This window comes from Vipera berus (genome assembly GCF_964194415.1).
Source record: "Vipera berus genome assembly, chromosome: Z".
NCBI classification, from domain to species: Eukaryota; Metazoa; Chordata; class Lepidosauria; order Squamata; family Viperidae; genus Vipera; species Vipera berus.
Window position 1 is genome coordinate 15,461,101 of NC_138205.1, and position 13,220 is coordinate 15,474,320.

General features: G+C 42.0%; 1 protein-coding gene across 1 annotated transcript; it reads left to right on the top strand.

Moving 5' to 3' along the window:
- The first annotated feature begins 6,785 nt into the window (after nucleotides 1-6,785).
- LOC308679130 (uncharacterized protein) lies at nucleotides 6,786-13,066 on the top strand. The gene is made up of 4 exons (XM_081346403.1): nucleotides 6,786-7,911; nucleotides 9,754-10,584; nucleotides 11,265-11,297; nucleotides 12,711-13,066. Exons 1-4 carry the CDS (start codon nucleotides 7,800-7,802, stop codon nucleotides 12,758-12,760), a joined length of 1,026 nt encoding a protein of 341 aa, XP_081202529.1. The 5' UTR covers nucleotides 6,786-7,799; the 3' UTR covers nucleotides 12,761-13,066.
- The last annotated feature ends 154 nt before the right edge of the window (nucleotides 13,067-13,220 follow it).

Consider the following 13,220-nt stretch of genomic DNA (forward strand, 5'->3'; position numbering starts at 1 on the left):
TATAAGCAGTAGGCCCACACATCCAAAATTAATCATCCTTTGGAGTTGGTCTGGTGTTTTCAACATGACAAAGACGTTAAAAGTTCAATTTCAGTACGCACTGACCATTATGTGTGTGGGGGGGTGGAACTTGCGATGTACGCAAGAAGTATACACCTTGAGTCATCCTAGTGACTAAATAAGATACATCAAGAAAAATAACTGGGGCCATGAAGAATTAAGGAACTCCCAACAAAAAGGGATGCCCTCCATAAGTGGTATACACACTCAGGAATCTGCTAGCTCTAAAACGTACAAGGGTAGAGGACATTTTAAGAAAAAAAATTAGCCTTCAGTCAATAGGTGACCTAAGTGTAATATTGGCCCTCTTGTTCAGCATATTCCATGCTGTGCTGTGCTATGGAGCAAGAAATCTTGTCATAGAAAGAAAACGTAAATCCAAGGCCAATTATCCCCACAAGTTACTACCCTCACAATCTCCTACGCCCAGTCTTCCGCAAGTATTTCCTGGAGGGTCACTTGATGGGTTTTTCTAAGGTGTAATTAGCCTGTAAATACATTTCAAATGCATGGAGCATCAAAAAAGAAATTCACATAATAAATGAATGCATGCATGTAAATAGTTACATACAAACAAATCAACACCCAAATGTTCACCATCCCACTGTTCCCTTAAGCTAACATAGCATCGGTCCCAGGCCAAAGTCAATCAGTTGCATGGTAATGCAGCAGTGCCAACCTTGTTGTAGCTGAAGTGGTGATCAGTCTGTTCAGCGTCTGTAATGATCAGCAGGAAAAGCGTAACCAAGTCCATTGTTGTATAGATTTCGGTAGTGTGGAGAACTCTTTGCAAAGTAGCTGTAATTTCTCCGCACAAGTTCCTATTAAAATCCACCAAATCAAAAGACAGTCATTAGTCATTAGGGAGCCAGTGTTCTATTAGCACTCACCACCCATCTATTGGTATTTCCACTTGGGTTCCATATTGACGTAAACAGGCATTTTCTGTTCTGTTGCTATAACTTTCAGTTGTGTCCACCGGCAGCAAAACAGGTTCTTCCTTTCACACAAACCCTTGGATTTACATTTTCTTTCTATGAAAACCCTCTCCTCCCAGAATTCCTGAGCCAGCATGGAAACTCTTCCTTTCCCCTCAGCATGGCTGGCTCAGGAATTCTGGGAGTTGAAGTCATAAAAGAGCCAAGGTTGCCTACCCATGGCCTAGGCCAGGGGTTGGCAACCTCGGCTCTTTTATGACTCGTGGAATTCTGGGAGTTGAAGTCCATGAGTCATAAAAGAGCCGAGGTTGCCGACCCCTGGCCTAGGCCCTAGGAGGTGATACCGACAGTTTTTCTTTCACAACAGATACAGGCATTGCTTACCAATGCCTCCCTCCTAGAGCTGAGGGGGAAAAAATAACCAGCCCCAAATCACCCAGCCGGCCCTCATGGCCAAATCAGGATTTGAACTCAGTTCTCCAGCTTTGTAGCTTGTGGCCATAACCACGAGACCAAATTGGTTCTCTATAAAGGTTTCCCTTCCCCTCCTTGGCTCCAAGGAAAAGGAAAACAAATTGAGCACATACAGTATACAGCAATTAATCATCTCTTTTACAGTCGCAAAGGGTTCAAAAAAAACATGCTGTAAAAAATAATTTCACAGGATTGCTCCTTTGACAAGAATGCCCTCAAATTTGTTGTATGATAAGAAGGTAGATAATGTATTTAAAGTGCATATTCTAAGACAGGCATTGTTGAGAGTTTGGAAGAAGTATAGACATAAGTTAGACTGCAAGATGCCATTGTGGGCAATTCCAAAACACGCAATAGAAAACATAAATGTTGGTTTCAAACATGATGTGACTACGTAAAAGGAGATTTTAAGCTTGGAAAGAGGTGTCTGGTGTTTAAAATCGTATAACCTCTTGCGAGATGAGAAGATTGTTCAAACTTGGTTTCAATATACTCAGTTACAGGCCAGGTGGAAAGAAGATCAGAAAACTGGTTTTGCAATGACTGACGAAAATTTGATAAAGCAAATTAGAAATCAGGGTCCAGCACATATCAAACGAATATATCTTGCATTGATAGAAATTGACTCAGAAACAGAACTTGTTAAAGATTGTATGATAAAATGGGCCCAGAATATCCAAGAAGTTATTACAATGGATACGTGGGAAAAGATCTGGGTGAGGAACGTAAAATTTACACAAGCTCAAAACCTAAGAGAGAACTTTTATAAAATGTTTTATAGATGGCATTTAGATCCTAAAAAGCTTGCAAGTATGTATCCGAATTATCAGCCAAAATGCTGGAGGTGTGGTGGCGAAGATGCAACATATTTTCACATATGGTGGACCTGCAAAAAGGTTAAGGCTTTTTGGATAAAGATTTGGTGGAATATGCAGAAGATCTTCAAGCAAAGGATAAAGTTTTGTCCGCAATTGTTTTTGTTGGGTATAATTACAGATGCTACTGTTGTGGACACTAAGTTGATGTTGAATTTAATTACAGCAGCAAGACTTTTAATAGGTCAATATTGGAAGAAGGAGGAACTGCCGACTATAGAAGAATGGACTTTAAAGGTTTCTGACCTGGCGGAAATGGCAAAGATCTCGGCTTATTTGAAAGATCATTCGCAAGAACGTTATATTATGGAGTGGAAAAAATGGATTGAATATATCCAGAACAAATATGGGACTAAAAAGTTTCATTTAGCATTTGAATGTCTTCCTTTCTATTTTCTTTTCTTTTTATATGTAATATTAGTATTGCTTGTAGTTATCTTATATGAGCTAGAGAGTGATAGATTTAAGAATTTATTGTTGGTAGCATATGGATGTTTATGATTGTTCTTTGTTTTTATACCTTGTACTTAGCTCTGGGAAGTGGGGGGGGGGAAAGGGGGGAGGGGTAGGGAGGGATAGGTAGGGGGGATTGTTAAAGATAAAATGTATTTTAAAACTTTTCAATAAAAAAAAGAATGCCCTCAAATGCATTATTAAACATAAATCCAGACTAAAATGCAAAGGAAAATCATTGAAGTTTGACACACACACACCCAAACAGAATATCAGAGTTGGGTGGGACCTTAAAGGTCTTCTGGTCTAACCCCCTACAGAAAAATGTTGTCCAATTTTCTCTCAAAAATCTCCAATAATGAAGCACACAGAGTTTCTGGAGACAATCATCCCTCCCTTCTCAGGCAAAAATTGTCAGCAGAAAAAAAAGGGGTTAAAGGAACAAGGAAAAAAAACACACCCCTTTCCTACTCAGATACAATTTCAAAGGCAGAATGAGATTTGCATTACCTTGAACATTCTGTCCAGCAGTTAATCTTAACTACATCCCTTAGAACTTTTGCAGAAAGAAAGAAATTACTCAAAAGTTACCAAGGTGTAGGGGGAAAAAAATCTCCAAAACAATCACCCACAAACATCCAGAGGTTTCTTAATTTAAGAAAGGGGGAAATAGGAAATAATCCCTTCAGAAAAGATCTCAAATACTATGTAACCAATGAGTTAGCCAAAATTCATGCTTGAAAATGGTGCTTTTTCTAGTTTTTAAAAATCAAGCTTTTTTTGGTGTCCCAGGAAGGAAATTCCTGATGCCAGGGTCAGGGATTTTTGTGCCCAGGCGGCGAATTTTTTTTTTACCCAAATATAAAAACGGATGCCAGAATGAGATTCGTGATTAAATTTCAGCTTAAAATGGTGTTTTTTCTAGCTTTTAAAAATCAAGTTTTGGCTTGATTTTGGTAATAGAACAGAAAATTTTCAAAACAAAATTTTGCACTAATAACAGATTTCTTACATCCACTTTCATTCCTTCCTTTGTCCCACACATCCCAGTTAGAAAAGGTTGGGGGCAGTGAATGCATTTCCCACCCCCCCAGGAGAGGGGAAAGAAATAAGTAATTTTCTATGAGTTTTCTATAAAATAATAATAATAATAATAATAATAATAATAATAATAATAATAATAACAACAACAACAATAATAATAATAATAATAATAATTTTATTTGTATACCGCCCTTCTCCCGAAGGACTCAGGGCGGTGAGTTATCAACTTAACTCACTACGTTCTCTCACAAAATAAAAGATCAAAGTTTTCGCCTTTCATCCCGGCATAAAACTCCCCACTATGTCTCAATCTCTCTCGTGTTCCACTTACATCAGCGGTCTTCAAACTTGGCCCTTTTATGACTTGTAGACTTCAAGTCCACAAGTCATAAAAGGGCCAAGTTCGAAGACCCCTGACTTACATATACCAACATCTTTCCATTCTATGGGATCATCCCCATTCTGTTTAACACATTTAACACATTCTATTGTCTTTCTAATTACTAAGAAAAGGCTAACTAGCCCTCCTTCCCAGGTCTTAGAAATGACTTAACACATACACACACACACAACCATTTAACATTATTCCCAGACCTGTGGAGGTTTTTGTCCCTTTTAAATTTCCAATTTTTTCTTTCCTGGGGCAACTTGTGGCTTGTTCTCCGGGCAGTGAAGAAAATGCAATGAGTGGTTCTGATAAAAATGTAATGGGGGGAGGGGGCTAACTACTGCCTATCTGTTCATCACTGCTTTAAGCCAAGCTGAGAAGCCCAATTTTTGATTTGTTGGCTGGCCAAACATGTCAACAGTTTTTTTCCCCTTTTCTTTCATTTTTGTTTCACTGTCCAATTGGAATTATACATAGGTAAAGGAATATTTATGTAAACATATCCAAAGGTACCTTCAGATTCCCATACATGTGCACACACTTTTAACAAGCCCTTTCTCTTTTCTATTCAATTTAGTTTTAATTCCATTCGAATCCTGCTAGCTTCAAGAAAATTATTATAGAGACACATCAACAGAAGTCACATCCAAATTGAGTATTTAATTTTCCAACTTCCCATTCAGACAGGCTAAATTTACCTGCTCAATCCCAGGTGGGAAGAACAACACTTTTCTTTCCTCATGGCTTTCCATGCCATGTGGGCCCCAAATTGTTTTACCAGATCCGGGAGATTTCAGTCTCTCCAGGATCAACTAAAGAACTTTTACTTTGCTCATTAGAATATCAACAGACTCAAAAGATTTACCTCTTTTCAGAGTCATCTAGTGAACTCACTAGAAACTAAAAGAAAAGTTAACAGTTCAACACTCACCAAATTTCTTTTGAATAAACTTCATTTGGATGGAAGCCTGCTCAATGGTTTAGTGCCCTTTTATAATTCATGATCTTCCTTTAAAAAAAAAGCACCTTTGAGGCAATGTGTCCAGTGAAAGACAAAAGAAAGGCCCTGAAAAAAAAATCCAGGGGTGCACCTACCTATTCCTTACCTTTGACTGGAAATCATTGCTCAGAGGCAAAATTCTGCTGGCTGGCTATTCGCCAAATTGATGGCCAAATATGGCTCACGCCTCGGCGTGCATATTTTCCAATGAGACAAACGGAGACATCATTTTATTGCAATTTATCAGAATATTCAGACAAAAGGGATTCCTCTCAGTCAAAGAGGGAACCCTCGTCCCAGCTTCTGCCAACCTAGCAGTTCGAAAGCATGTAAAAATGCAAGTAGAAAAATAGGGACCACTCCGGTGGGAAGGTAACAGCGTTCCGTGCACCTTTGGCGTCTAGTCATGCCGGCCACATGACCACGGAGACGTCCTCGGACAAGCGCTGGCTCTTCGGCTTTGAAACGGAGATGAGCACCAGTTGGAAATGACTAGCACGCATGTGCGGTGGAACCTTTACCTTTTATAGTTAGCATAAGAAAGAAAATTCCAAGAGGAAAGTTGACTGGACAGGATAAAAGTTACCTCCCTTTGCATAAGAAATCAGTTACATCTGGGCAAGCATGTTATACATTTGCATCCCATAATATCACACGTGTTCATTAAAATGAGGTCTGACATCAGAAGAGGCATAAATTGCAAGGAAAAGGGTTGTTTAGAGTTTACTAAAGAGATTAAACCAGACCCCAATTATACTAACAAACTTTTTCTTTTATCTTCAGATAACCTTCAGCCTGTTTCTCTCTTCAATTTAGGAATGTTAAAAAGCTATTCCTAAATTCCTGTCTGTATTGTACCTGAACGGAGAAAATAATCAACCTGAAGATGGATCTTTTCAGTTGAGGAATGTTAAAAGCTATCTAATCAATCCATACATCTCTCCTACATTCCAATCTGTAAGGAACCAACATTATTTTCAGAGTGAGAAAATACCTGACATTAGAATACAACAGGGGTCTTCAAAACTTGGCCCTTTTATGACTTGTGGACTTCAACTCCCAGAATTCCTCAGCCAGCGTGGCTGGCTGAGGAATTCTGGGAGTTGAAGTCCAGAAGTCATAAAAGGGCCAAGTTTTGAAGACCCTTGGAATACAAAATAACCGCGCTAGTTAACAAATTACAAAATCCACGTCTATGGACCCCCTCAGTACAAAAGGCTGGAGAGAAATCCACTAACGTCTGAACCGAATATCGTCTGAATCTGCTTTCACGCGCACCGCCTCCCTGTGGAAAAATGTTAATAGGTTTGAAAGAAAACAGCCCCGCCCCTCCCCTGGCCACCAGCTCCCCCGCGCCGAGCCGCGCCCTCCTGCGGCCACGTGACAGCAGGAGAATCACGGGACGCGGACGGCCCATGCGCTGGAGGGCCCACCCCGGAAGCCACCCTGCGCTGGAGGTCACATGATCCGAGGAGGCCAAAGGGGGAAACCGGTCACGTGGCGGGGGCTGGCTGGCTGGCTGAATGTGCCGGGCGGGCTTGGGGGGAATCGCCTGGGCCTAGAGGAAAGCGACGGGCGGGAGCGGAGAGCCTAGAGCGCAGCGGGGCCCGGTGAAAGGTCGGGGTGGGGCAGCAGGAGCAAAGCGAGGACGCTGCTTCGGTTGGGGGGGCTTTCCTCGAGCGGAGCGTTTTGGGGTTTTTTTAATTTTTTTTAGGTCGAGGTTCCTGGTAGCTACTCGGGGGAGCCGGAGGTCGGGCTTGGGGTGGGGTGGGTGAGTTAGCTGGGCCTCCCACGGACGAGAACTGGGGCGAGAGAGACCCGAAAGACCCGGGCGGACCCGTAACGGAAATCCACCAGCCCTGTGAAAAAGCAGGGGAGGCGGCTTGGATCAGGGCTTCCGAGAGCTGCTCTAGAGGGCAGCAGAGCTCCGGGCAAAGGAAGTCGCATTGGGTGTGGGGCGCAAGCAAGGAAAAGCCTCGGGAGAGGGAAGAGGCATTTTTTTTTCCAGGCGGCCAGAAAGCTTTTGTTACGGTTGCTGCGGAGAGGACGGTGCCGGGAAGGGATTGCAGGCCGGTGCTGAGTAACGCCGGAAGGGAGAGTTTGAAGTTTTTTTTCAGGCCGCTGAGCTTGAAGGGCGACAGAATCCACTCCGTGTGCGTGTGTGTGTGTGTGTTTTGTAAGCTTTCTACAAGAGTTTGTATGGGGCCGTTTACCAGGGGGGAAAGTTTAGGGCGTTGAAGCAAAAGGCCCGGTGAAGAATAACGAACGAGCGGGGATACCGATACGAAATAGCCCGTTTCGCGCGCTACTCTCGGGAAGCATCGCAAATTTGGAGGCACGGGCGAAGAAATCTGGGGATTTCACTGGAGCAACGTCTACAGTTTGAGTAGCTTTTTGTAGTTCCTCATCTTGTTAGTTTGAGAACTATTTAACAGTGTAGAAGAATCATCACCAGGAAGCTTGTGTTTTCTTAAAAAAAAGGGGGGGTTGGAGCTGGACTTCGGTCAGATCCCTGGTGTTCGGTATCTTTCGCCTCCTTGACCTACATTGAAGCCTAGGTAGAGGCCATGCAGAAAGAAGAACTGGGCATGGATGAGAATCGCAACCCAGAGGAAGAACTGCGTCTGCTGGGAGGAAAGAAGGAGAAATGCCATAATCTCAACAACCGTATCCGAACAGGTAACTTGAGCTACTGGACTTCCCTCCCGTATTTTATGTTCTAAGTTGTTTGAATCTGTTACGAGAGGCTTGCAAAAATCCAGGTGCCTAGGCATCCAGAAGGTCACAATTTGGTTTGGGCATTAAAACTGTTGAAAGGTTTCTCAGTTATGCACCCAAAGGGACTTTTCCTTTAGCTTCACTACCCTTCACCAAATTTTTGCATGAGTTCTCTAACTTGTAAGCCCAAGAAATTATTCTGACCAATGGCTTTGCCCAGCATAAGAGGGTGCTGATATTTTAGCTGTTGCTGTTGCCTTAACAATAAACTACTTTCAGAGCGTAATCCCTCCAAACTAGCTGCCTTGCATTGCTGTTCTTAATAGACTCAATCAATACTAGACAGTCTTACCCTAGATAATCAATTGCCCCCACCCCAACTTTCCACAGAAGCCTGGGGCTGTCTCATTGCTGAGTAATTCTGAACTTCCTAAGTCATCCTTTCTCCCACAATTTCTTAAGTTTAGTGTCTTCTGTTTGAGTCATTGCCTAAAAAACCTGACTGTAAAGGTTTCTTAGCTTTGATGCCAAGGAAAGCAAAGCCTCCTCCCTCTCATTCACTATTTTTTTGTACTGAACAGAGATGTTTTCCCCCACCTTGTTTTTTTTTATACCTCTGTTATCTTTTGACTGGAGATGGCTTTACTGCAAGGGGCCATGAAAATACTTCAAAAAAAAATCAAGTGTGTATTAGATGCATTCTTTCTTGTCTATTGAAAAATGTGCAGTTGTCTGCTACTTCAGCTTATGTAATGATTTGGTGTATAAAACATTTAAATCAACCTCCTCTTCCATTATACTAATGGGAAAAAGTGGTTTGTTTAGAATAAAAAGTTTAGAATCTTTGGACACTTGGTTTTATTTTATGGTTTCTCAATTTGCTGGAGAGGGGTTCAGGGTTGTGATGTGAAGGAATTTTTATCCCTTGACGGGGATTGAGAGATATGTTTATGTCATGGGCTTTGACATGAAACCCTTGTGTTTAGCAACTTGATCAGTTGCCATTACTGATTAGGAAAAGCATCAAGTGAGTGAACTGATAAGAGGAGTCACTCCATTTGTCCCATTTTTTCTGTCTTGCTTCTGTACCATGTACGAAGGAAGAAAAAACAGTTCCTTCCCCCATCAACCTGTTTGATGGTTTTATCAAACTTCCTCCAGAATTGTATCCTGAGTCCTTGTTTGGTCTGAGAAATAGGATGCTTTTCTGACCAGAATACGAAGATAGCTCACTGGCCTATTTGTATTCTGTTAATCCAAAAATGTTGTCTAGGTTAGAATCTTCTTATGGAGAGCTAAATAACAAGGAAAATAGACAGTTGCTGAGTAAAATCTGTTTTAGATTTAAAAATTTGTTGAACCCCACATCATAGCACAGAAATTCCTTCTTCAATTCTCTTTATTTTGCAACGGCCACACCATTATTTTTCTTGGAAATTGCAATATTACTTGGGAGATTTAGCAACTTCAAGGATTGCTTTTTAATGAATAAGAGCCCTAGCCATTGGGTATTCTCCCATTCCAGCTTGCGAAGTAACTTTAATGGCAATAGGAAGTTGAATTTCAGCATCCTGTTTATTCATAAAATTGAAGAGGTGTTGCACGGTCTAGAAACAAAATCCCCTGTACAAATATATAGATGCCAGCCTGAAATGACTTAGCACCTTCTATTATTGAACCTTCTAATACTAATGCATTAGAAGAAAGGAGGCTACAGGGGGAAAGTAGAAAAGGTTTAGAGGGGGGAAAACATTTTATTGTGCAGTTAGTGACATAGATCTCAAATCTGCTTTCCTTCTTCAGGATCATGGGAGTCAAATGGATATACTGCAAGTTCTGAGATAGCTGATGAGCCCAGTGTTCCCCTGAGTCCTTCCAACAGCCTTAACATCCGCAATCTCCAGCTGTCTGAGCGAGAACCTCCCCAGCATACCCGCCGTTATCCTCCTAATTTCCATCATGGCCGGCCCTTCCGTCCTGCCTACCGCAAAACGTATCGAGGCAACACCTCAGACCGCAAGGAATGGGGACCTAGCACTAATGGCCACCACTGTGCTCCAGAGGGTCTTTCCAATGGGCGATGGCAGCATCGACGCCGTGGCTATTCTGACTCACCCTCCCCATTGTCTTCCCCCGAAATGGAACGAGTCAGCACTATCAAAGCCAGTGAGAAGCCCGCTGTTGCATCTAATGCCTCCAGTGTAACCACTGAGGAATCCGAGAAGGAAACATGGTCACTCTTTCGGCCCCTTCCCGCTTTCCCAGTTGATAGCAGCAGTGCCAGGATCATTCCCAAGATCTCTTATGCCAGCAAGCTGAAAGAGAACTTGGATCAACCAGGCAAAGCCTGCCATGTTCCAGCCTCTGCGGTCCGCACCACTAATAGCCTCCCCAACTGTGTCTTGGCGCCACCCCCCAGCAGTCCCCCACCAACCGATAGCAGTCGGCGGCAGCATCTGGGAGCCATCTTCCAAAATGAGTGGGGCCTCTCCTTTATCAATGAGCCGGGAGCCGGGCATGGAGGGGGTGGTGGAACAGCACCAGTCAAGGAGACAGAAAATGCAGATGCTGGAGCATGTTGGGAGAACATGGAAGCCAGTGACTGGCAGGCTGCAAGAAATTATCACTTTGAAGGTAAGATAGCCTTAAGAGTACAGTACTGCCCAGGGAAGGGGACGTCTGCATGTTTTGAGGCTATTAATCTATTGGTAGCAGAATATACTGAGCAACTTTCAATTATAAGAAGCAGTCACATTTCAGTAGCACAAAAGCCAGCTATTGGAATTAGTGGAAGAGGGAGGGGCATGGATATTGTTTGCCCACAAAAAACCAGAAGGGTAATAAGTAAAAATCAACTTACAGTATTTCCTAAACTTCATTTTTCATGTTTTATCTGGTAAGGATACATTGACCATTTGAATCGGTTTTGAATTAACAGTTTCAAAAGGAGTCTCATTCCCTTTAACAATTTCCTTAAAAGGCTAAGGAAAAAAGTGTCTTCATTAAATTTCAATGGAGTCGGCAAGAAGCTTTTGTGTTTCCTTAAGAACCCTTTGCATTTTACTTCTAATTATTTGAGTATTACTATAGGTTCTAGCATTTAATTTTAACTGAGTCAGGGTTCAGAGTTTTGTGTTAAATAATGCAGGGAGATGGGCATGTGGTTGCTGCACACCTGGACCGGCTTTTCTCAATGTTAAGATTTAGAAACTTTTTGTTTGACATAAAGACAGTCAGACTTATAGTAGGTATTATTTAGGAATAAAATACAGTAATGCTTAGCTTCTAATCTTTTTTTTTCTTTCCTGATACAGAGTGGAGCCATATATGGGAGCTACATAGTCAAGGTAAGCAATGGAAGAACTTTCCTTTAAATTCTTAAGTCAGATGAATTTGCATTATGAGATGGTGATGCAGCTAAGCTAGTAACGCCTGCACAGGCAGCTATTTTTAGCTTGAATGGGGATTATATTGGACCTTGACTGTGTTTTCATATTCCTAAAGTTGGTTGAAGTTGAAGTTAAGGATTGTATTTTGGGACTAGTCCCTCTAGTGCAGGGGTGTCAAACTGCCGGCCCGAGGGTCGGATGCATCATCGGGAAGCCACACCCACCCCTTTGCCAGCAATGGCGAAAAAGCTCCGATACGTTGCGTGACATCGCGTGATGTCACAAATTTGACATGTCTGCTCTAGTGGTTCGAGGTTTCCTGGGGGATACAGTGACTTGAAGTAAAGATTTGCAAGCGGAAAGTAAATTGGAAGAGTGTGGAGGAATCAGGAAAAGGATGTGCTGCTCCAAGATTTGTGAGAATATTATTTATCAAAGACAGCCTTCCCCTAATGAATACCCTTTTATATGCTGGGTTGACCATGGTCCTATTGGCTGGGGATCCATCCTGGGAGCCTCAGTTTTAGAGTTTACAAAATTGGGCAGAGCTGACCATGAATATCATGGGAGGCAATGATTTCCCAATAAATCTACCTATTCCACAACAACATATAGTCATCTCAGAATAATAACACTCACATCAGTTTGGCAAAAAGATATCTTCCTTTGTCAGTTTTTAAAACATATTGCCTCAGTTATGCATGAGAACATGTATTCTGTTCTTTTGAGCCATAACTGCAAGTTGGTGTTGATTTCATTCTAGGTGTTTTGCCAGACTGAAATACTGAATCACGCCTATAAAATACTTCCTATCCCCATTCATGATCTGGATAATTTTAGAGACAGTTAACATTTGAGAAGCTACTTAGCAGTATCATTAGTCGTCATGCTCCTGGATTCAAAAGTTAGCCCGATGCATTCTCCCTCTGCAGAAGCAAATGAAGGGAATGTGTATCTGAAGGAGAGTGTCTAGGAAGCAGAATTTAATTCTACTTGCATGATGCTGGGGGGGTGTCTTGTTTTTTTTTGTGTTTTGTTTTGTTATAGTAATACATAACATGCTAGGTCTAAAAACTTTCTGCCCAATGGTTGATAAATTTGTACAAGCACGAGCAAAACCAGATCTCTCAGATGAGAGCAACAGCAGAATAATGTTGTTCTAATTTTCCGCCCAAGGTTCTTATTTTTATGGGATAATTGTATATATTGCAGCAGATATGTACAAATGGCATCTTTTAAGCATCTATTTATTTTGGAAGAGAAGTATATCCTGCAGGAAGCATAGAGCTGGAAGTTTGCGTGCTACCCATGTAGCATCTCTCTTAAAGATACACTTTTCACCACATTTTCCATTTTTATTTTTTCTTCTAGCTCCTAGCAGAGTGATGGTCTACTCGGAAACCTTGGATGGGAAAGGTTAATTCCACAAATATCCAGGGGAAGCACCGCTAAGATATGGGGGGGTGTATGGGGAGAGGCCAGGCAACTCACCCAACCCTCTTGAAGATTGGAGAGTCTGGGCATCTTGACAGGGGAAGCTACGCCACCTGCCTACCTCCTTTCCCTTGCTGTTTTAGCCTAAATTGTCCTGGGAGGCTCATGCCTCACCCATTCCCCACCATCTCTATCTCTGACTCAATGCTCTGGTTTTTAATTTCTTCACATGGTTTTTAATTTCTCTGGATTCCCCTGAAAATAAAGGCAAAAAAAGAATTTATTTAAATTCATTCCTCTTGCCATCACAGTGTCTTAATTCTTAACACAGAACTTTCGTGTCCTGCCACCAGGACAAGGAAATGACAGCTAAAGGGGACACAAATGGGATATTTTGAGAGAGATGAAAACTTTCCACGAGTTTTTGAAACCTCAGAGTATCTTGGG